Source organism: Rutidosis leptorrhynchoides, chromosome 11 (genome assembly GCF_046630445.1).
Source record: "Rutidosis leptorrhynchoides isolate AG116_Rl617_1_P2 chromosome 11, CSIRO_AGI_Rlap_v1, whole genome shotgun sequence".
Classification (NCBI taxonomy): domain Eukaryota; kingdom Viridiplantae; phylum Streptophyta; class Magnoliopsida; order Asterales; family Asteraceae; genus Rutidosis; species Rutidosis leptorrhynchoides.
The window spans coordinates 179,471,639-179,495,936 of NC_092343.1; the positions used below are offsets into that span (position 1 = coordinate 179,471,639).

General features: G+C 35.5%; 2 protein-coding genes and 1 pseudogene across 3 annotated transcripts; 2 read left to right on the top strand and 1 right to left on the bottom strand.

The window, feature by feature from the left end:
• The first annotated feature begins 1,482 nt into the window (after positions 1 to 1,482).
• Positions 1,483 to 2,148, top strand: LOC139875276 (uncharacterized). Its single transcript, XM_071862621.1, has one exon. It carries the CDS (start codon positions 1,483 to 1,485, stop codon positions 2,146 to 2,148), a length of 666 nt encoding a protein of 221 aa, XP_071718722.1.
• A 2,543-nt stretch (positions 2,149 to 4,691) lies between these two features.
• Positions 4,692 to 5,992, top strand: LOC139875277 (BTB/POZ domain-containing protein At3g03510-like; annotated as a pseudogene).
• Positions 5,993 to 7,609: 1,617 nt separating this feature from the next.
• Positions 7,610 to 11,161, bottom strand: LOC139877821 (DNA-directed RNA polymerases II and V subunit 8A-like). Of its 2 annotated transcripts, none has more exons than XM_071865230.1 (5): positions 11,072 to 11,161; positions 10,269 to 10,377; positions 9,185 to 9,339; positions 8,361 to 8,458; positions 7,610 to 7,875 (listed from the first exon to the last, which is right to left on the bottom strand). In XM_071865230.1, the coding sequence occupies exons 2-5, from the start codon at positions 10,339 to 10,341 to the stop codon at positions 7,764 to 7,766; spliced, it is 438 nt and encodes a 145-aa protein (XP_071721331.1). In that variant the 5' UTR covers positions 10,342 to 10,377; positions 11,072 to 11,161; the 3' UTR covers positions 7,610 to 7,763. The 2 variants fall into 2 exon arrangements, with proteins under 2 accessions (XP_071721331.1, XP_071721332.1); XM_071865231.1 differs by lacking the exon at positions 11,072 to 11,161 and adding an exon at positions 11,018 to 11,039.
• Positions 11,162 to 24,298: the final 13,137 nt, after the last annotated feature.

Genomic DNA, 24,298 nt, shown 5'->3' on the forward strand with positions numbered 1-24,298 from the left:
TTATCAAGAATTGGAACTTGAGATTTTGCAGGAAGTTTAAGTAAATGATTCCTAACAACTCTACATTTTTAGTTTTTGAAATTTGTTTCGAATTCACGTTAGTGTATATCACTGTGAAGAACTCAAGAACTCAAAAATTGATTTTTAAATTAAGAGTGTTATAGGTTATGATTACAACATGAATTATGTTGTAAATCATTCCTATAATCTTTATGGATCATCGAATTAACTGGAGATATCAAAACAAACTCGAATTTGATTCAAGAACACTTAGTTGACTTTGAAAACCAAAACTTTGACTCTCAAATTAGAAATTAATAGAAAGAATTGAGGATTGAAAACTTACAGATAGTTTAGATAGACGATTCCTAACATGACTGCATTATTACATTTTGAAAATTTGTTCTAAATCAAAATATGGTGAAAAAGATGAATGTACCGAGTGTCGAGCTTATTTTCTGGGTTTTCTTTGTTTTCAACTCAAATTGCAGTTTGTAACTTATATAGAGTGATTAGGTACATGATTTAACAGTTAAATTGATTTCCAATTGATTTGTGAAGTAGACTTGTAACAAACTGGAGACATGAAGTACGTAAATTATTTTCATGTGAAGAAAAAGAAAAAAAATTGATAGTTTATTTTTATTTTTAATAAATATTAATAGTAAATACCCTAATAATATTAATAATAATTCTAATAAAATAACTAAATAATATCATAAAAATGATAATAAATAAAAATAAGAATTCGTTTAAATCATAAATAAATTTTAATCTTAATTATCTTGTACATTATTTTACATTTTCAATTCAAATGATTATTTTGTATTTTATTAATACAACTTAATATGCACTCTTATATTTATACATGTATATATATTTACATATTTATTTACACACAATTGTTCGTGAATCGTCGAAAATAGTCACAGGTTAAATGAATCTATATAAATAGTTCAAACATTTCGAGACTCAACATTACAGGCTTTGCTTATTGTGTTGGAACATATAAAGATTAAGTTTTAATTTGGTCGGAAATTTTCGGGTCGTCACAGAATTCGTGGCGGAACAACCTTTTTTGATGATTTTTTTCATAGCAATTAGAGGGAAGTGGAATGGGTGGGATGAGGACTCTTTCATTGTTAATATTTACGGGCCACTTAACGATGCTAATAAAATAAAAATGTGGGCGAGTCTTGAAAATTTTGTAGGTGATTTCGAGGCGGCTTGGATCCTTTGCGGTGACTTCAATGAGGTTAGGGATGAATCGAAAAGACAAAATTGTGAATACATTGAAAGGCGTGCGGAATGGTTCAATGTCTTTATCAACAATTCAAATCTAATTGATGTTCCGATGGGGGGAAAAGATTCACAAGAATATGTGATAACGGTCTAAAATTTAGTAAGCTTGATAGATTCTTGATCTCGGAAAAAGTGGGTAACATGTGGAATGAACTTTCGGTGCTAGCTTTAGAACGCAAGATGTCGGACCATTGCCCTATTATTTTAAGGGATAGGGCGATAGATTTCGGGCCAAAACCTACAAAGGTATTTGATGAGTGGTTAGAGGCGGATGGGGTGAACGAGATTATTTCTAATGCATGGAACAAAGAAGTTCATAGTAGAAGACGAGATTGCAAATTTAGGGATAAGTTGAAAAACATAAAAATTGCCCTAAAAGAATGGAGTCATAATTCACTTGGTAATATTGATGGGGAAGTCGAAGCTCTTAAAACCAAAGCTATGGAGTGGGAAAATATAGCCGAAGAGCGGGTACTTACAACCGAGGAGAGGAATGAATGGCTTGAGTGTCGAAAAAGGTGGATAGACAAAGATAAGGTGAAATCGAACATGGCTAAGCAAAAATCAAGATTTAAATGGCTTATGGATGGAGACGAAAACACCAAGTTCTTCCACTCTTTTATGAAAAGAAGATATTCTAAAAGAAATTTAAGGGGTCTAAATATTAACGGGACATGGTGCGAGGACCCGATTGACATTAAACAAGAAGTCGTCAAGCATTTTAAATCTCTGTTTGCCAACCGTAGAGGTGAAGTCTACAAGCTGCAAAATTCAGCAGCCATACCGAGACCACAGCAGCTTTCTGCTGCTCAGGCCGATCACCTTGAGCTCAAATTTTCTGAATAGGAGGTTTTCGATGTGATAAATGAATCCAGGTGTTCGAAAGCCCCGGGTCCCGACGGCTTCAATTTCAAATTCTTCAAGCTCCATTGGGATTTAATTAAAGATGATCTTTTATCGGCTCTTAATTAGTTTTGGGATAAGTGTGAAATCTCGAACGGGTGCAACTCATCTTTTATAACACTTGTCCCAAAAGTCACGGATCCGGTGGGGTTGAACGAATTTCGACCCACTAGTTTGATTGGATGCTACTACAAAATTCTTGCTAAGGTTCTTTCCATTAGACTTCGAAAGGTGATTCCGAATCTTATTGGAAGAGAGCAAAACGCTTTCATAAAGGGGAGGTATATCCTTGACGGCGCTCTCATTGCAAACGAATCAATAGACTATATTAAAAAAAGCAAGAAAAAAAGTCTCCTCTTTAAAGTGGATTTTGAAAAAGCATTCGATTGCTTAAGTTGGGATTTTCTTCTCGAAATCATGAGTCGTATGGGGTTTGGTGAACGATGGAGGAAGTGGATCTTGGCTTGTTTAAGGTCGGCCTCAATATCCGTTCTTGTCAACGGATCGCCGACACAAGAATTTAATATCGAGCGTGGGGTACGACAAGGTGACCCGTTGTCACCCTTCCTTTTCATTATTGCGGCGGAAGGGTTGAATTTGCTTACGAAGAAGGCGATAAGTGTTGGGCTATACAAAGGGGTGGAAATCGGTTCGGATAACGTGTTAATTTCGCATCTTCAATATGCGGACGACACCATCTTTCTTGGAGAATGGAGTAGACAAAATTTCAACAATCTCATGAAGTTATTAAAATGTTTTGAAAAAGTCTCGGGTTTGAAAATTAACTTCAATAAAAGCCAAGTGTTCGGTCTCGGTGTCCCACAAACCGAAATTGATATAGTGGCAAGTCGAGTTGGTTGCAAAGTTGGAGAATTCCCGTTCGCTTATCTTGGCTTACCTATGGGTCGAAATATGAGCCGAGTGGAAAATTGGAAACCCGTTATTGAGAAATTTAACTCTCGTCTTGCGAATTGGAAAGCAAAAATTATCTCCTTTGGGGGAAGGTTAACGCTAATCAAATCGGTCCTTAATAGTCTACCGTTATATTACTTTTCTCTCTTTCGTGTGCCTTTGAGTGTCTTAAAAACCCTTGAGTGTATTCGTAGAAATTTCTTTTGGGGCGGGTCGGGTGATAATTCAAAAATTCCTTGGGTCAAATGGGATGTTGCTCTTTTGCCTTACGGTGAAGGAGGTCTTAACATTGGTACTTTGCGAGGGAAAAATCTTGCATTATTGGGTAAATGATTGTGGCGGGCTAAATTGGAGCCTAACTCTCTTTGGGTCACGACTTTAAAAAGTATTCATGGTGCTAACAGACTACTCCTACCTTCGAGCCTCTCCGGGTCAAAAGGAAAGAGTGGTGTATGGTTTAATATCTTGCGCGCAGGTTCAGATATTGAGAAGACAGGATTACAGTTCGCGAATTCGTTCAGCAGGCAAATCGGGGATGGAGTTTCAACAAGTTTCTGGTCAGACTGCTGGTTAGGTGAAAGCCCACTCAAATCCAGGTTCGGGAGATTATTCAAGCTCGACCAAGAACAGAATGCAAGCGTCTTCGAAAGAGTATGTTGGTCAGAAGGCTCATGGCAGGCGACATGGAATTGGCAACAAGAGATTACTGGTAGAACACGAGGAGAACTCGAAGATTTAATTTCACTACTAAACGAGTACCACAAAAAAGATCAAAGTTTCGACTCTTGGGTATGGCGTCTAGCATCGAATGGGGTGTTCTCAACAAAAAAGTTATCATCACTTATCGATGAGAAGCTTCATTCAGACTCGAGTACGCAAGATGCTACATTAAAAAACAATTTGGTTCCTTCTAAAGTAGAAATTTTCATATGGAGGGTATTGAAACGGCGTATCCCGGTCCGTACCGAACTCGATAAAAGAGGTATCGACTTGGACACCGTTAGATGCCCTCTATGTGACGATGATGTGGAAACAACCGAGCATTCTATGATTTTTTGTCGGCACTCGATGGAAATTTGGGATAAAGTATACAAATGGTGGAAGTTGGGTTCGTTCTCAAACTTTAGTCTAAACGAGGCATTTCATGGTAAAAATAATCGACCTCTCTCCTTTTTGGGGTCAAAAATTTGGCAAGCAATGGAATGGACATGTGGGTATTTGATTTGGAAGAATCGGAATCGGAAAGTTTTCTCAAAATCGTGTTGGAATGGACCGGGCGGCTTAATGGAAATCCAACTAATCTCGTTCGATTGGATATCTTCGCGTTTCAAGCATAAAAAGATCGAATGGCTACAATGGTTATCCGATCCACTTCAATATTGTATAGATTAGTTTAGTTAGTTGTTCCATGTATTCGCTTTTGTTGCTCTCTTTGCAACATGTTTTCGAGTTTTCCATAGTACCCAATTAATTGTAATGGGTGCTATTTCGTGTTGTTACTCTTTCTCGTGTTAATAATATGTTGCCTTTCAAAAAAAAAACAAGCTGCAAAACTTTGTTTTATTGATGGTTGTATGGATTATCTCATTAATAAAGCTCTTGATAATCCACTTTTACTCGGTGAACCAATCAAAAATCATGTTCTGGATGATGATGATGATGATGAGGATGATGAGGATGATGATGAGTGGTATAATGGGAATGTTTACTAACCGAACGATATAAGACAACTCTTCGTTCTCGTTTGAAATCGGAAAATATATGTTTAACTACACTTCGTCTTAAATTTTATGAGCCGATAATTCGTGGGATGTTTCTATGTAATTTGGGTTCGAATTACATTGCGTTGAATCTTTATTTGTATGCGAAAAGATGGGTGTAGTTTGAGCCAAAAGAAACCGTTGACGAATCATCGTCTTCTTCTTCCGAATGTGTTTCTTCAAACTCAAAACGGCTTGCGATTGAAACAATCGGACGACTTTTACCTCACGATCGAGGTGTTCTTCCTTGTTCGTTACTATCCGAAATGCTACATTACGCGATAGTTTTAGAAGCTAGTGGTGATTGTAGAGAAGGGTTCGAGGTGCGATTTGGGAGACGGTTAGATTTAGCGACAGTTGACGATTTGTTGATTCCGTCTCAAGGGTATTGGAAGGTAGAAAAGTATGATACCGAGTGAGTTAGAAGAATTTTAAAGCATTTTTAAAATAATTTTACCGGGCAAAATCAATTTGGACTCGATATTGTAGCTGAACTTGTTGAAGATCTTTTAAGTGAGGTGGCGAACGATATCGACTTGAAAAAACACTCATTCGTATCACTTGCTGAAATGTCGATTGCTGCGTCAGATGGAACACAGAGGACGTCAGACGGGATATATCGTGCGTATTTACTTAAATAAACACTGATATTTAACTGAATTCGAGCATGAAGAAATATGTGCGGTTTTGGATTGTAACAAGATATCACCCGAGGCGTGTGAGCACGCAGCACAAACCAAGAGGCTTCCGGTGCGAGTGGCGGTTCAGGTGTTGTTTGTGGGTCAGTTGCATCTGCGGGAGACGATTAGAAGGAGGTGGCGGGGTCTGATGACAGGGTCAAAAAAGTCAAAGTCAACGAGGACGAGGAAGTGAAGGGAGAAATGGAGAAAATGAATAGTAAAGTGATGGAATTGGAGAAAGAATGTCTTGTGATGAAGAAAGAGATTCAACGAGGTTATTTACGAGAGTAAAAACGGAAAACAGGAAGAAAAATATTTGGCGGGAAATGAAGAGGAAGCTTGGGTGCATATCGAGTCTTAACAGTAATAACTGTCATGTGAAAAAGAAGGTTCATCCAAGGTAGAAGAACATGAGACAATGATTTTTGAGTTTATATTTGTTAATTTATTTTCAATGATAAGTAGTAAACATTTTCTATTGTTTGTTTAAGTTTTTGCTGGTTGTTTGTTATTGTTCTGTATACAGTTGATTTGACTGGTTATTTATTTTAAAGCAGTTTTGATTTCAGAAACATTATTTCGATTTAAATTATGTGCATTTCAATTTTACTTTAGAAAAAGAGGGAAAAAAAAAAAAAAGTATTGTAAACTAACCATTTATCCCAGAATGCAAGTTTAAATGCTGGAGTACAATTAAATGATAAAATAACACACAAGTTTTGATATCTAGTCTTGTTTGATCTACCACTTGCATTACTCTAGGTATTGTGCATACTGTTTTATGAACAGGTCAACTGAAATCTGAAGACTTTAAGTATGTTTTTAGTGAATGGCTTAACTATTTGCTGCTGGTTAGTCTTATAGTATGACTTATAACTATAAAAAAAAAAAACTACCAACTGCCACTGCCTTCATGTTTTATTATTTTTTTTTTTTTATTTTTTTTTTAACAGCGATTGGGATCACCCGAGGGGGACTAAACCACCCGTTACGATCATCTCCCGTTTCGACCATGCCGATGCAGCGATAATAACCCCGCCCTCATCGCTGCCCGGGAGGAAACCTTGAAACCGATCCAAGAGCACGGCCAAGTAAAACCCCCTCCCCTTTACCCCCCAAACGATATGGGAAAGGTGCCATGAGTGGATATTTCATGACATGGATGAAATTGTGTTTTTAATATGTAGCCAACGGGGGTCGAACTCCTGACCTCCCCTAAAGGAGGCCACCAACCGCTGGACCATATCACAACTTCATATTGGTATAACAAAGCGTGATAAATGGACAATCAAATTGTGGTGACTGGTTTCAGATTCGAGGATAATACTTAACCAATGCCGGTGGTGGTTGACTCACTATCGACTACCTGATCAAAGACAAAAAAAAAAAAAAAAAAAAAAAAAAAATTCTTTTTTGACCAAAAAGATTTTGACACCTTAAAGTAACAAACTTGTATATATAAAACAAAAATGTGTGTATCAGTAAACAAAAATTGTCAATATCAAGCAGATTTACCGCACTTGGATCTTGATCAAGCAGATATTTACCGAAGAGCAAATATATACTTGAGTTCAACAGAGGGGTTTAAGGGCAACAGATTTGAATCTTTTAACCTCTCGTACTTATGAAACTAACCCTTTACTCTATTTAAATATATACTTTTAACCGTCTATTTTAATTTATTTAATGTTTTCATTAAATATATGCGCTTTATACCATGTATTCTAAAATTTATTATTATATATTTAAAATTTATTATTATATATTTAAAAGTCAACGTTAGTCAACATCCGAGTTCTTCCCGGAGAACTCTCCGAGTTGCTGAGAACTCTTTCAGAAGTCATTGCAGAGTTTTCCCGAGAAGCAATTTCTTCAACCTTGGAAATGGGCTGGTAAAAAAAAGGATCTAGAAGGAGCATATTTTAACTGATAAGAGGACTGGTGTATGCAAATTGACTTCAAAAAGTCAAAGTCTCATTATGGGAGCACTATTTAACGAGCGAATAGATAGAAGAAATTAATCTTAAAAACTTCCTTATGGAACGATAAGAGTAGACGATAAAAGCGATTTTCAATAAAAGAAACTAACAAGACAACATTCCAAGTGACAACATACAGATTGCAGAATAAGTCATAAAAACATAAAAGCGACCCCAATAAACAGTTTTATCTGAAAACAAGCAACGATCCGAGCTGAAATCAACATTCATTCCTTAAGCAGTAGCAGAAATAGCCTTTGATCAACCTTAAATTTACCCATTTTTGCAGGAGCACCCTTCAATAGCAGTTGAAGCCCTCCAAATGATATGTATACGGCCCTGTTATCAGTTTATAGATCAGTACCCTACTCATTATCTAAGAAACCGTTAATCGTTTTGCATAAAAGTGAAGACCAATTAAAATCTAATATTAAGACCGCGAAAATTAAGATCGCGATCTAATATTTCATGGGATTTTTGGTCATGACCAAGAAAAATAAGATCGCGAAATGATATTTCTGTCACGACTTGCGTGGGCATAATTGTAGTAATTTTTTTTTTTTGGTCAAAATGTGATAAAGCTTTTTTTGTGCAAATTGGCTAAAAACCCAATGTTAAATCATCCAATAAAAACGAAGTCCACTTTGAGTAAAAATTAAAAAAAAAAAAAAATCTTATTTTTTAGCACAACTAGAGTTATTTTTTTATATTTAGTGCAACTTTATTTTCTAACTCTACTATTAAATGACCAGGTTCCAACTGAAACTCCCATTTTCCAACATCTACAAAAAGCAAAAGAAAAAAAAAAACGAAAAAATACATACGCTTCAACGTCACCACTTTGGTTTTTTTCGTCTGATATCTTGTATAACACCCCATGCATGACATACTCAAATCTGTCAGCAAGCGATTTCTTGTTAACCTGTCATTGAGAACAACAAAGTTTGTTATTATCTAATACCAGTAAAGTGTACAGCAAATAGTTTAATCCTTTCACATAGTGTTACAGAACTCGGAATTACTCAGCGAGTACTCAGTTTTTGCAACTCGAGAGTAATTGGAAAGTACTCGGTCAAACTCAGGATTACTCGGAAAATCGGTCAAAACTCGGGATTACCAGAAAAATTGGTCAAAACTCGGTCAAAGTCAAACTTGGTCAACATTTTCGAGTACTTAAAAAGTCCACTAAGTACTCCCTGAGGGATTACTCGAAAAATTGGTGAAAACTCGGTCAAAGTCAAAGTTGGTCAACCTTCGAGTACTTCTTAAAAAGTCCCGACTCAGTACTCCCCGAGTAGCGATTTTCGCAAACTTGCGTATGAATGAGGAAACTAGGGTATATTTTATTTATAAACGTGACAGACAATTCAAATAGAAGAAGTTAGTTAAAAGCCCAAAGGGTTAAAAAAATATCCCAGGGTACTTTAAAATAATAAAAACTCCCAAATCACCTTATCAAAAGATACTAATTTTAATTAAACACTAAAACTATTATAAAAAGATCCATAACATAATTTGGAACATATAGTGTTTCATGTACATCCAAATAGACCATATATTTACCTTGTTTGACCCATTACCCATCCTGTCCATTTTGCCACCTTTACCTAAGTACAACCATTACAAATGGTATTACATAGTAGTTTACCTCAGAATTTGCGTTAGTAGCAGAACCGTCTTCATTTAGTGTTTGAGATAAGACCATCCTATACTTCTCTCCAGCGTGCATCGGGTACAACTGCGAGTTCACGTCTAGCACAATGTGCATGTCAGATTCCTCCCCTCGTGCTTGAACACGCGAAACTGAAGATAAGCATGTGTAATTGCTGGATCAGTATCAATAACAAAGGTAACAATGTCTACCCATATGCTTATACACATCCAAATGGGTCAACTTAGTCCAATACCTATATTCTATAACAAGCCAAACACACACACAGACACAGACACAAACACACACAAACCCCAGTCAAGTGAAATGGGCTGCAATCGTGTTTTATTTCAGCTTATACCCACTGTTGTAAAAATCCCCGATTACTCCTTTTAAAGAGATGCCAATGCGATTTTCAAAAGTCCGTTCAATTAATGGTCAATGTAGGTTAATGGGTCAAAATCAGATTTTTCGGTCGAAGTCAGTCGAATTTAGTAGGACAAACTCGGTCAAAGTAACATTTTAATATGACTTTTAACTAGTATCATAGATTTTTGAACAAATGACTGATTATGTTTATGTTTCTATACAATTATGTTAAGTTTATGTTTATCGTTTTCTTATATACTCAAACATATTAAAATTTATTATTTAAATGTACAAAAGTCAGATTTTTCGGTCAAAGTCAGTCGAAATTAGTAGGACAAACTCGGTCAAAGTAACATTTTAATATGAATTTACACTAGTTTATAGAGTTTTGAACAAATGAACGATTATGATTATGTTTCTATACAATTATGTTAAAGTTTATGTTTATGGTTTTCTTGTATATTTACACATATTGAGATATATTATTTAAATGTAAACAAGTCCAATCCGACTAGTCCCGGAGTTGCCGGTTACTCCCTTCAACGTCCCGACCGAGCACTCCCCAGTAGCGAGTTTTGAAACCTTGCTTATACCATTATTTTGCTAGAATTTCAATTTTTTTATGAATAAAAAAAAAATGTCAAAGAAAGAATGGTAGCATTGTAAAAGTATATAGTGTATAGATATTAGGTCGCCATGATAAACGATATACCTTTGTCATACTTTTTACCATCGGCATCGATGCCAATGACTTTAATAGTATCATCAAAATGTGGGATAACCATCCTTGCTACACCTTAGCTTCGATGAAATAAACTAACCTGATACAATACACAATGATACGTAAGAAAAATAAAACGAAAACATTACCGATATTAAATATAGTAAAATTACAATAATTATTTTATACCTAATTTAAGTTTCAGAAATAAAGGGTCAGGTACTAATCTTTCAATAAAATTTTTTTTTTTTATTTTAAAAAAAAAATAAGCATTTGATCTATCTTTTGCATTTTATTGTTATTAAAACAAAAAAATAATATTGGTGACATAACCTCCAAGTTTCAAGAAACTAACCACTGCAAAATAACAATAATAAATTAGACCTAGAAATTAAAATAAACAAATAAAAAGCTTTTAACATAAATGATTAGCTCTAATAAAAACTTTATAAGAAAACTAATTAACCTATCACACAGGTCACAGAGATGTTTATATATAATATATAGTCATAAAGTGTTCATCAATTGCAGCTTGTAAGATAAAACAACTCATGATAATAAACAAATTGGGTATTATTATTTAGTTGTTTATAACAACCATCTAAGCCAAAATGATCAGACAGCAATTTATTTAGCCAAGAAACAAAATAAAAGAAAAAAAAAAATTAACACAGTAATTATATAATAAGCAAGAACAGAGTGAGTATATATGTATATGTATGTATATACGGGTAGATTACCGATTATTAAGCGACTTAAGAAGGGGAATTTTGGGGAAAATTAAGAATGCAAACCTTATAGAAACCCTAATTAGTAGGGTTTTGGAGCGTCCAGCACAATTGACAAAAATCACAAATTTACAGCTGAGCCGAACTTATTATGTTTCTATTTATTTATATTCCCTTTTTTTTTTTTTTTTTTTTTTTTTTTTTTGTAAAAAACGAAAAATACTAAAAAGCTTTAAAGAATTTAACGTTACAAAATAAAAAATTTGCGAGCCATAGTCCAACGATTTCTCTCATTTACTTTGTGTCATGGGACAGGGAGAGGTCATGGGTTCGATCCTTAGAAATGACATGATTTTCTTTTAAACAATTGAACACAAATAATAGAGAGGTTTTAGCGAATTTCGTTCACGGACCTCTACCCAGGAATACTGCCCGAATGGATGTGTTCCCGGGTACCATTGATCGGGTTCGGGTTTCCGCCCGAACGTGTGTAATACGTGCAAATGATGAGGGTTGTTGAACTCCCGGGTACCGTCGATCGGGTTCGGGTTTCCGCCCGAACGTGTGTAATACGTGCAAATGATGAGGGTCGTTGAAATAAATGATAATAATAACAATAATAATATAAATATTAATAAATAACAATAATAATAATACACTTCTTCCATTTCATTTTGATAGTCAAATATTCTTTTTTAAACTGGCTCAAATTAATGACCCAATTCCATAAATAAATACGAATAAGAAGGTAGATTTTCTTTACGTCTTAACTTTTGCATATAAGATAAAAAAATACTTGAAGAATATTGTAAACCTAAAATGATAAAGAAAAGAAAAAGTATATTTGAAATTTTTTTTTTAAATTGTGGTGTTTTTAAAAATAAAATAAAATAATACAATACTCTAATCTGAATGAATGAACAAATAAATTAATACTGAGTAAATAAATAAACTCATTTCAAATCGGAGATAATAAATCTCGCGCCTTCCTTGTGAAATAATTTCGAATTAGGATTAGGACATTCACCGCCCCCAAAATCTCTTCAAAATATTCCAGTTTTTCAAAATTCCTTTCATCATCTTCAATTCATTTTCATTTTCCCTTAATTCAGTTACTCCACTCCATTACTCTATTTCAGTTTTCAGTTTCTGGAACGTTAAGGGCGCGCGCGCGCACACACACATATAATTTTACAATGACAAAATTTCATGGGGGTCCCTGTGATTTGTTTGAAACATCATTCAGAGTCCAAATCTCATTTTTGAACTTGGGGGGTCACTAAACTTTGTGTTAGTTTCACCGGGGGTCAACTGCCTAAACGTCTGTGAGTTTTTAACATTTTAAACCCCCACATGACTTGCACATGAGGGTATTTTCGTCTCTCTCATCTAACCCCCCACCTTAAATACCACCTGCACGCAGCCTTCCTCATTCTCTTTCATATTTTCGTTTGAACCTGTAAAAACACAAGATTAGGTATGGTAAATTGCTATTGTGGAAGGCGTGCAGTGATTAAGTTGTCCAAAACAATTCGAAACCTTTGGAGGCGTTTTTACACCTGTTCAAAAAAGGTACTCAATTAAATTAGGGTTATTTAAACCCTAATTCGTAAATTATGTATATTTCTCCATATTTTCAAATTAAAATAGGGTTTTGTTTAGTATTCTGAGTGCAGCTTCTTTGAATGGATTGATCCACCATTTTGTCAAGATTGCCAACAACACTGCGAGGGGTTCTAAGAAGGATGAAGATAATTGTCATTTGCAGTTGGATAATTTTTGTTGTTTATGTTATGTTATTTAAGTAAGAGGTGTTGTAATGTTGTGTTTGATATTTTGTAACTGAATATGAATGTATTTTGGTTGACTTTTAAATGAAAATGAATGGAAAGTTTGTTGTTTATATGCTGGTTAAATGCAGAAATTGACTTTTGGTTTATATGCTTGATAAATACAGAAATATACATGAACATTACCTAAATAAAGTCATTACAATATTGAGTACCAAATCCAGCCATTACATTACAATATTTTGTACCAAAAGAAAGTCCAAAATGGCATTACATTTAACCATTACATAAGTACCAAAATAAAACCATTGCAAAAGATCATAGTTCATAATAACCATTACATAAGTACCAAAATAAAACCATTACAAAAGTACCAAACACCATAGTTCAACCATTACATTACTTTAATAAACATATCAAACTAAGAACATAATTCATAGCAAATGATCACTTGTTCTTCTTCTTTGTCCCACTTGTACTACCACCAGCCTTCCTCTTTGTCCCCACATTTTGACTTCCAGATGTGCAGCCTCTCTTGTTATGACCAAGTTCAGCACAAGTACAACAGGTTATGCTCTTTCCCTCTCTTGATAATTTCCCACCTTTGTTCATACTTACCTTTTCATCCATTCCTTTTCTCCTTGACTTTTTTGGTCTACCAGCTGAAGGACTTTAATGGCATTTTTCAACTCCTCTGCACTATCAAATTCTTGACCTAGAACAAAGTAACTCCTATCCATGCCTCTTCTTTCATGTTCTTCTTTCTGTAACTCCCTAATTCTTCTCCTCCTCTGCCCTTCAATGCAATCCTCATTTTCAAAATCAGTTTCAAATTCATCATTATCCAACTCATTAACTTGTACAGAATTCACATTTTGTACAGAACTCATCCAATCTGCATTAACTGTCCCACTTTCATTATTATCTTTGTAATTGAACTCACCCATATATACCCGTTCTTCCTCTACTACATTTTCTTCATCAACTAGTGTATCTTGACCATCCACATTAGTTGTTTCAACATTTTGACCAGTCTCCATTGTATCTAAATCAGCAAATGGGTCAAATTCTTTGTCAATTACATCTTTAATCACTGCTTCATTTGGTTGAATGTTTTCATACACTGACTCTTGGGTCACACTTGGTATGTAAACATCAGGCTCACTTGGTACATCAGGTTCAATAGTTTGACTAGTTTCACCTTCATGCCACTCCAACATGAATCTTGTATGAATCTTTGGATTGTTTCTCCTACTAACTACAGGAACAACTACCTCATCTTCAATCTCCTCTAATACAATCTTTTTCTGTGTAGGACTCTGATAAGTTGTTAAGTTGGTTGACTCATGTTCAATGTATACACTTATTTCCTTCTCATATTTAACATACTGAATCATATTAAGTACATCAATATAACTACCCAGAGCTTCTAATCCATAATCCAAATTGGTGGTTGGTCTAAGAAAGTGATAAAACATGACCCTATGACCATCGTAGCCTAAATCCTCCACCATATCATTGATTTCATTAACCGAAAACATATCAGTATCAATGAGATCAAAGTAAGTTACATTACCATTTACATACTCTCGTCTTGGAAATGCAGTAAACACCCCACCATGATGCAACTTTATAATGAACAAAGTATCATTATTAGCTGCAAAACAAACAAAAAAAGTAGGTCAAAAATCACACTCACACAGGTATAATCGATACTGTATAACAAGTTATGTACAAATTAATACCGTATATCTGTTCTAAATCATAATCTAACTCCTCCGTCCGCCGGTGATACAAAGGATTAACCATTTGTGAATTATTTCGAGCTTGCAATTAGGGTTTCAAAAAATCAATCGCCACTTAACTGAGATTTTGAAAATTTCTGATATTTTGATAGTTAAGGGATATTAAGGTGGGGGGTTAGATGAGAGAGACGAAAATACCCTCATGTTCAAGTCATGTGAGGGTTTAAAACATTAAAAACTCATAGACGTTTAGGCAGTGAACCCCCGGTGAAACTAACACAAAGTTTAGTGACCCCCAAGTTTAAAAATGAGATTTGGACTCTGAATGATGTTTCAAACAAACCACAGGGACCCCCCATGAAATTTTGTCTTTTACAATTTTATCTAAGTTGCATTTTTTTTTCTTGGTTTTAGTTGAAAACTATTTACCATTGTCCAAAATCCAAAATAGATAAAATTCATAGGGGTATAGGTGAATAGGTGAACATCCATTAACCTATTTAATTCGACAAAATAATTATGGATGATTGATTTGAACTGACACTGATATGAATATAAATAAAAGGATTTTAATGGATATGAATGTTGATATTGCATCACTTAATTTATAGTATTCGATTCATTCCATTCATAACCTCAATCCAATATAAGAAAGTCAAACTTAAGCGTGTATCTTGTCACTACCTAAAGAAAACGATGATTTTGTTATCTATTGTGACGCAACGCATCAACGATTGGATTGTGTTTTGATACAACAGACGAAGGTGATTGCTTATGCTTCTCGACAACTGAAGGTTCACGGACAGAACTATAGGGCACATGATTTGGAGTTCGGTGTTGTAGTTTTTGCATTTAAGATGTGGAGACATTACCTCTATGGAATCAAGTGCACTGTGTTCACTGACCACAAGAGTCTTCAACATATTTTTGGTCAGAAACAACTGAATATGAGGCAACGTCGTTGGGTTGAATTATTAAACGATTATGACTGGGGAATTCACTATCATCCCGGAGATGTTAACGTAGTAGCCGATGTTTTAAGTCGGAAGGAGAGAGTTAAACCCCTAACAGTCTGAACTTTGAATATGACGATCCGAACGAATCGCACAAAGAAAATTCTCAGAGGCACAACTAGAGGCCATAAGGCAAGAGAATGTGAAGGACGAGATGGTCAAGGGTTTGGATAAACAGTTTGAAGTGCGAGAAGATGGAACTCGTTATTTTACTAGGTATAATTAGGTGCCAAAGTTTGGCGAGCTGTGGAAGCTTGTACTCGATGAAGCTCATAAGACGAGGTATTCGATTCATCCGAGATCTGGGAAGATGTACCATGATCTCAAGGAGCATTATCGGTGGCCGAATTTGAAGTGAGATGTTGCTACTTGTGTGGCGAGATGTTTGACTTGTTCGAAAGTCAAGGCAAAAAATTAGAGACCTTCTAGACTATTACAACAACCGAAAGTTTTCGAGTGGAAGTGGGAACGCATGTAACAACCTCGACTTGGGCATAGTGGAATTGAACCATTTACCCTTAGTTAATATTAATTTATTAATATTAGTAAAATTTTAATTATGTGCTTATAATTAACTATGTGGTTGGTTGAATTCATTTTGTGACAAGGGTCACAAAACATATTTCGTTATGTGAATTGGACCTCGTTAAGACCGCTTAATGAGATACATTGTATTTTAGATAACTGGTGAATACCCTTGTGTTATATGGAATGGGTTTCCTCACAATGAAGAAACCCAAATAGATATATACTCCTGCTCGTTCCATTCTTTCATATATTAGCAACTTATAAACCCTAAACAAACCCTCTACTTTCTTAATCTTGAAATCAAAAAGTGAAAATCGAAGATTGTGAATTCTTTCAAGTATCATATCAAGGTAATTATCCTTGATTTTGATGAATTTATATTGAGTTCCAAGTGGGTTTTGAATACATGAATTTTTAAGGCTTGATTCTATCTTAGACGTGTTTGTTTTTATGAATTAGTGGTTGTAATAGCTTATATATGTGTGTTATTTGGTATTATTGAGCCTTTGAATTGATCAAAACAAGTAGAAATTGAGTTTTGGGTGCAAAATACCCAAAAATAGCGAACTAGTGATGTTCTTTAGCTCCCACACGTTTGACAGATCAACCGCGTGAGTGAGCACAACCACACAAGTGAGCTCAACCATATGAGTGAGCTTAACCACACAGTTGACTATGTGGTTGAGGGCTCACTCTTGTCAGCTCACAAGTGTGAGATTTTCAGCACGCGCGCGAAGCGTTAATCATGCGATTTGAGGCTCGGACATGCGTATAACGATTCGTTTTGCATGTAAAAACAAATATAACATATGATTATGATTAAATGATGATTTTTATATATGTGTCGAGTTATCCATGCATACCAGATGTGCTGTGCGCGGGACTCAGTTATGTGAACGGGTTAAGTGACATCTTGACCCCTGCGATGTGTTTAAATGTTTTAAAGTATTCTAATGATAGAATATGATTAGGAAAAGTATACTAACTCTAGATATGATATTATTAGGCGATGAAGGAAAAGGTGAAGGCTTAGTGAAATAAGACTACGGAGTTCTTGTGTCCATGTGGTGGGATTATGTTTATAGATATTCTTGTGTCCAGTGTGTCACGTCAAAAGGACTATACCAGTGGTTCAGTAATAAGGACTATCAGTAAACTCTAGCCAATTTATTCTTCAGGGTAAGCGTAGCCAGTAAATATTCCTAAAAATAAAGCATAAACAACATAAATCAAACAGTCAACCAACATATAAGCTGTTAGCAGTACGTACCATGCACAAATATAGTCACCATGCATGGTGAGTTGCGCGTGCTAACGTACACAACAGGGTCATCTTCGAGCAATTAACAGTTTCTCTAATTTGTATTCGAGTCAAATTCGAGTCAAACAACAAATCTAAGGCTAAAAAACATGACCAAAAAATAACCACTACTTACCATACATATATATTAGGTATATATTACATACACCCACAAATTAACCAACAATAGTTTATACATATATGCACATCAGGTGTTTGACGAAATTTCTATAACAAATAATGACATAAAAACTTAGAAAAGTGGTTTTACTTTATTGTTAGCCGTTATAGATGTTCTTCAATTGTCCAACTCCTAGATTAGCAATTTTTATACCTCCTATTGCAAGGATTTTTGCTCAAACAAACATGAAAATGGGTTTTATAGTGCGTAGTTTGCGTGTTAATGGTGGTAAAAGGGTGTAATAATGGTAGTATGTTGAATGTTAACTACGATCGAGATTGTAAGAAGCTTTAAAACGGATGAACCGAACAAATTATGAAAATCGCCGTTAGGTGCGTGTTTTAGCTGTTTGTGTGCGTGTGCATTTTATAAGTGAAATAGGCGCCTAATTAAATGGGGCAGTACGCACCATGCGTGTATATGGTTGGTTAGCGTGTGACGCGTTACCAACTGTTTGCATCTAGTTCAATGCTTGGTTACCATGCATCACGTACCGACTTGTACGCATAATGCCTGGTCCATGATGCGTGATCATGGAGCATATCTTACAATTTCAATATTTTGAGAGTATATTATTAAAGACTTTCAGATATGAAGACATTTTAACCAATTATTGATAAATACCTACCCTGGCTCTTTTTTAATGATGATAAAAATTCATTCTATTATCAAGTGGGCCACTCAACTAAGTTGGGCTGATCTCTATTATTAAGACACACACACATACATACATACACACACATACATACGTACTTACATATATACATACATACATAAACACATATATATACATATACATATACAAATATATATACATAAACACATATATATACATATACATATACAAATATATATATATATATATATATATATATATATATATATATATATATATATATATGTGTGTGTGTGTGTGTGTGTGTGTGTGTGTGTAACGACCCTGGATTTTCCAACGTTTATTTATTAATAATTGTTATTATTAATACTTGTGATTTAACGAATGTATGTTATTACATTTACTTGTTACCATGATTGATCGTACTTAACTTTTGAATGCCCGAAACATCTTTGTGACACACATACATTACACGAATAATATTTTTGAGTATTATTTACATTCATGATTAATTTATTAATCATTTTAATTAACTATGGTTACTAGTTAATTACTTGGGCTTTTGTTGGATTTATTTGTTAATTACTTGAACATGGGCTTTTATTAATAGTTAATGGATTTAAGAGCCCACCCTACATCTTTAATGGACTAAGTTAGCCCATCACATATTGCAAGTATTACTTCCAAACCTAACTAGATGAATAAATACATAAGGAATCTAGTTACAACACCATTACACCATGATCCCCATGCAAGCTCATCTATTAACCATCTTTTTAGTCAAATACATGAGATAACCTTGTGGACACTCCTCTTCCTCTTTTTCCCTTCCCCACCGTCGGCCTACATGGCCCTTTCAGGAGTGTTTTGTTTCATTTTGCTTATCACTTCTCACTTGTAACTCTCTCATTTCAAACTCACACTTCTACTTGCAATTCATTTTCTCTCTTTTTCTCTCATCTTGTAAGTAACTTGAAACAAATATTTCTCTTCTTTTTCTTGCTAAAACCGAAACATACATCTCATATCATCATCATCTTTTGTTTATTGTTACTTGTCTTTGATTATTATTTACTTACTTGTAGTTGTTGCTTACTTGTTATTATGAATCAAACTCTTTAGTTTGATTCTTCATATCAACTTGTTCTTACAAGACATACAAGAACATAAACTTTCTAGTTATGTTCTACATTTATTGTTTCAAAAGACTGTAAGTTCATATGTTGTAAAATCATACTTGTAATTCATGTTTGTAAACTTAAAGTTTACTTTCTTAAAGATCAAGACTTTGGCTTGAATCTTTAAAGTATGAACAACAATGAACTAGTTACTTGTTTACTTAGTTATTTACTTCATTCTTGCACTTTTTAAATTCATGATTCATGTTGTTGTTGGTCAAGTGTTACTAGTTAACTTTGATCTCATTTTTCTTGAACAAAAGTTAACTTTAAAAGTTCAAGAACATGGAAGTATAACTTTTTAGTTATAACTTCATACACTTGTGTTAGATTTAACTTAATAACTTTAGATCTAGACTTTTGGGTCTTGAATCTTCAAGATCTAACTAAGAACTATGTTCTACATCTTAAGATCTTGATTAGTTAGTTTACTTTCAAGTTTGTAGTTCAATATTACTTTTATATTTCATGTATGTGATAAATCTAAGACTTTGATGTAACTTTGGTTCATCAAAACACTTGCAACACTTAAATGAGTTGTACTACATGTCTTAGACTTACACTTGGGTTATGATGGTCAAAACTTGGTAAAGATGATGCAAATACATCAACGAGCTGTACACTTGAAGCTATATGCATCAAGAATGAGAACCGTGATAAGCAAAAACACCAAGACCCACCGGAACCTACTGTTTTACTGTTCTGTGTCTGATCAGTACGACCTGGGCTACTGTAAAGATGATTTTCAGTTATCTCTGTTCGAGTAGATAACTTTTTATTTAGGACTCGTCTTAATCCGAGTTACGGTTAGGATTTATGGCCCTCCGAGTGTCACTATGTCTTTTAACGTTGTGCTGAAAATTCTGACATACTCGCACTTAGACTGTCGTCACGGTCAAACGAAGACGAGTTTGCTTTTGGAATTTTTACCACAACTAAGGGACTCATATACGGATCCATGGCCACTGGTCTCACCTTATTTCAGTAGGTATAGAGGCCGTGGCGACTGACCGAAGTCAGCCTTTGTTTTAAACTCTTTTCTAGAACGAAACTTACTTTACGCCTTTTGTTTGATGATGAATGATGATGACCCTTAAGACCTTATTTACATACATTTAAACCTATTGGGATGATTTACTGACTTGGTACTATTTGACTTAGGTTGAGGACTTTCCGAACCTACGTACTTGCTTATTTCCCGACTCGACTTTACCACTACTTTACCACTGTGAGTTATAGCATCCCTTTTTACTTTAACTATTTTGGGAACTGAGAATACATGCGCATTTTACATTTTACATACTAGGCATGACTACTCAAACTTTATATATGTGTGGGTTATACAACGACATAAACATTCCCTTTAGCTCGGTAACGTTTAGTCATTGGTTTTTGAACCGGTGAATGCGAATCTTAGATATGGATCCATAGGGTTTGACATCCCCACTTGGGCTAGTCGCGCTAGCATTTAACGAGTGTTTAATACTTCGTAAACATACGCACTTGCCAAGTGTACTTTCAGGGGGTATAAACGTTAAGTTAGTTACCAAGTGCCCACGGTTAAACATATACTTTATCATACTGTTTTGAAACGCTCTTTGTAGCACTGAAATCTCGTGGCCTACCTTACATACTGTTATACTTAAACTATAGCTCACCAACCTTTGTGTTGACTTTTTTAAGCATGTTTTTCTCAGGTGCTTAAGGTTGCTTCCGCTGTTTACTAGTCTTGCTGTAGACACCCGCTGCTCTAGAGTTATCACCGCATGAACTGTTTATCTTGCATTCATAACTTTAATACTTTTGAACTATGATTTGTAACGACCTGAGGGTCACGTACTATTTCTAATTGCTTCTGTTCATTGAGGCATACTTTTGATGTAAAACATTTGACGTTGGTTATGACGTCACCTTTTATCATGAATGCAAACTTGTTTTGAAAACGCATATAGTATTTGACCTTGTAATGATCCTGTTGTTGATGGTCTATACATGATGATTTAGTACGGGGCATCACATTTGGTGTCAGAGCATTGGTTGTAGGGGCATTAGTGTAACAACCCAAACCGTAACCGACCAAACACGACGAAATTTCAAACAAAAAAAAAAAATTTCTGGTGCAGGCCATCTGCGCGGCGCGCCAGGTGGCCGCGCGGCGCGCCAAACCACCTGGACAGCCCGCTGTCCCCGGAAGTCAATTTAATGAAAATGTTTGACTAGTTCCCGACACATTTAGCTAAAACGCTTTTAACCATGACTTCATATATGAAAAACTAGCACGTTTAATTAATAAAATCAAATTTACGAAGCGGGTCCCACATCGACCCAAATTACCCCTTGAGTACCAAAATGCAATATTTGACCATAAGACTTTTAATACAAAACGAAGCCGAGCATGGCGATTGGGGATACGCTACCCAATCCTAAACAATCCAAAAGCAAGTCTCTAAAGCAAACTATGCAAGTCTTCTAGTCCTCGCGCTTACCCGAGCCACCAATCCGCATGCAATCTATAAAAAGAGTCAACAACGAGAGGGTAAGCTAATGCTTAGTGAGTAGAATAAATATATACATGCATATACAACTTACCTACTCGCATCCACGACATCACATAAATACACATAAATCACTTACCTCATCGTACCAAACGCTAGTATCATCAAATCGTATAACTAGCAACCTCATAAGCAATCAATAGCTAGTAACGTCAAACCGTACAACTAGCAACATCATTAGCATAAATAAATATATATAATAAATCAAATTAAATGCTAGCATCAACAATTACAATTCATGGTTAACCAATCTCTTCGCTAGGGGAACGACTTCGCGAATCAAGTCATCGATGTTCATAACATTCGTTAGCTTCCAAAAACGGCTATGGCATGCTAACCCCCCGAGGTGTTCCAAAAACGGCTATGGCATCACCCCTCAAGTGTTCCAAAAACGGCTATGGCATCACTTGCTCAATGTGAGTAGAACACGGCTATTACTCACGCTTTCGTACACCAACACGGCTATGTGTACGGGTAACTCAAATAACAACGTGGGAGTAAAACACGGCTATTACTTGCCACTAAATACACAAACACGGCTATTACTTGCCACTAAATGCACAAACACGGCTATGTGCCTTAGTACAAAACATGGACTAATACGGCTAAGTCCCACAACCTTGGTCACAAAACGGCTATGTGACACCATCAACACGGTACATAAATCATATACATACATATATACATATTCCACTCACAATAATCATTATGGACAAGAACGGCTATGTCTCACCACTACGGTCACAAAAACGGCTATGTGACATCATTACTACGGGCAACTATCAATGTGGACAAAATGTCTATATCTCACAACTATGGTCACCAAACGGCTATATCCCACAACTATGGTCACCAAACGGCTATGTGACACCATTTCCACGGGCACATAAATCATATACATACATATATAGATATTCCACTCACCTTGAAGTCTTGAAGAATGCTTCCAAGTAATCCGCAACTCGCCAATGGAAAGTACCTATTCCATTACCACAATTACAATAATACACTTAGAGTGGATTTACAAATCAACCCAATTCGTAAGTGCAATTTCGACCCAAATGCACTTCCAAGCACAAACCGTGCCCAAACTAACCAATAGTCACTAACACAAGTGAGAATGGTCCTAATATGCCAATTAAACCCGAACTCAAGTGTTAAACACGTGTCATACCCATTTTGACCCTTAAACCCTAATTTTGACCCATAAAGGTCAAAATCTCATTCTTTGCAAGTTTTGACACCAAAACACATTTAACTCGGTTTTATACTTCAACTTAATCCATTTTAAGTTTATAAACTTCATTAAATCGCCAATTGGGTCATAATCACCACAAAACCCTAATTTGACCCAAAGTCAAAGTTAGTCAACCAAATAACCCTAAATGGGTTCCAATACTTCCATAATCACTAACTTAAGTGATTTAACTAAATTTCAAGTTCTAAACATGGCCAAATAGTTCACCAACCCGAAATCCGCCAACAATTAACAACAAACCCGATTACTAGCATCACTAACTCATTTCATCACCTAAAAGGGTTTCACAACAAATTTACTCAAACCCTAACTTGAATATCAAATCAAATAATTGAAACTCGGAGTTTGAGCTTACCAATACTATCACCGCGTAGCCAAGAACGAAAGGAACAACTTTAGAACCCGAGCTTTGGTGAGAAATCGACTCCTTCTTCCCCAAATCAAGCCCTCTCTCTCTAAACCCTTACTCTCTCTCTAAAAATGGTTGAGAGTGTTTTGGTTGGTGAGAATTTGATCCAAACTGATCAAAGGATCAGTTTTGATGACCCTAAACCGACCCCAAGTGAAAAGACCAAAGTACCCTTCATTTAAAGCCTTTAAAAAGGCTGAAAATTGCTTCTGACCCATTCGGCGCGCCGCGCCACTATGTGGAGCGCCGCTCCACTCTGCAGGTCAGATTTCAGAAACTTGTTTTGGCCATAACTTTTTGTCCGTAGCTCCGTTTTCGATGAATCAAATATCGTTGGAAACGTAATAAGATTTTCTTTCCAATGGTAAGGCTTTGAAACATCAACACAAACTTTATTTGGGGTTGAAAAGATACGTACACACCTTGGTACTTCAGACCACGTCCCGTTTCCTTCGACGTTCGAGCAAGCGACACGTACATGCTTCGTACACTTCACACACGCATCGTGCACCATAAATACATTATGTACAATAAATATTTGGGTCTTACAACTCTCCCCCACTTAGAATCGATCACGTCCTCGTGATCCTCATCACTTAACCAAACGGACCACACTCCACGGTCCTCAACATAAGTCCCAATCCGACTTTCCTAAGCAATTCTTCCCGACGAATCGCCTTCCACAACTAAATCGTCATCCACGATTTTTCTCAAATCCAC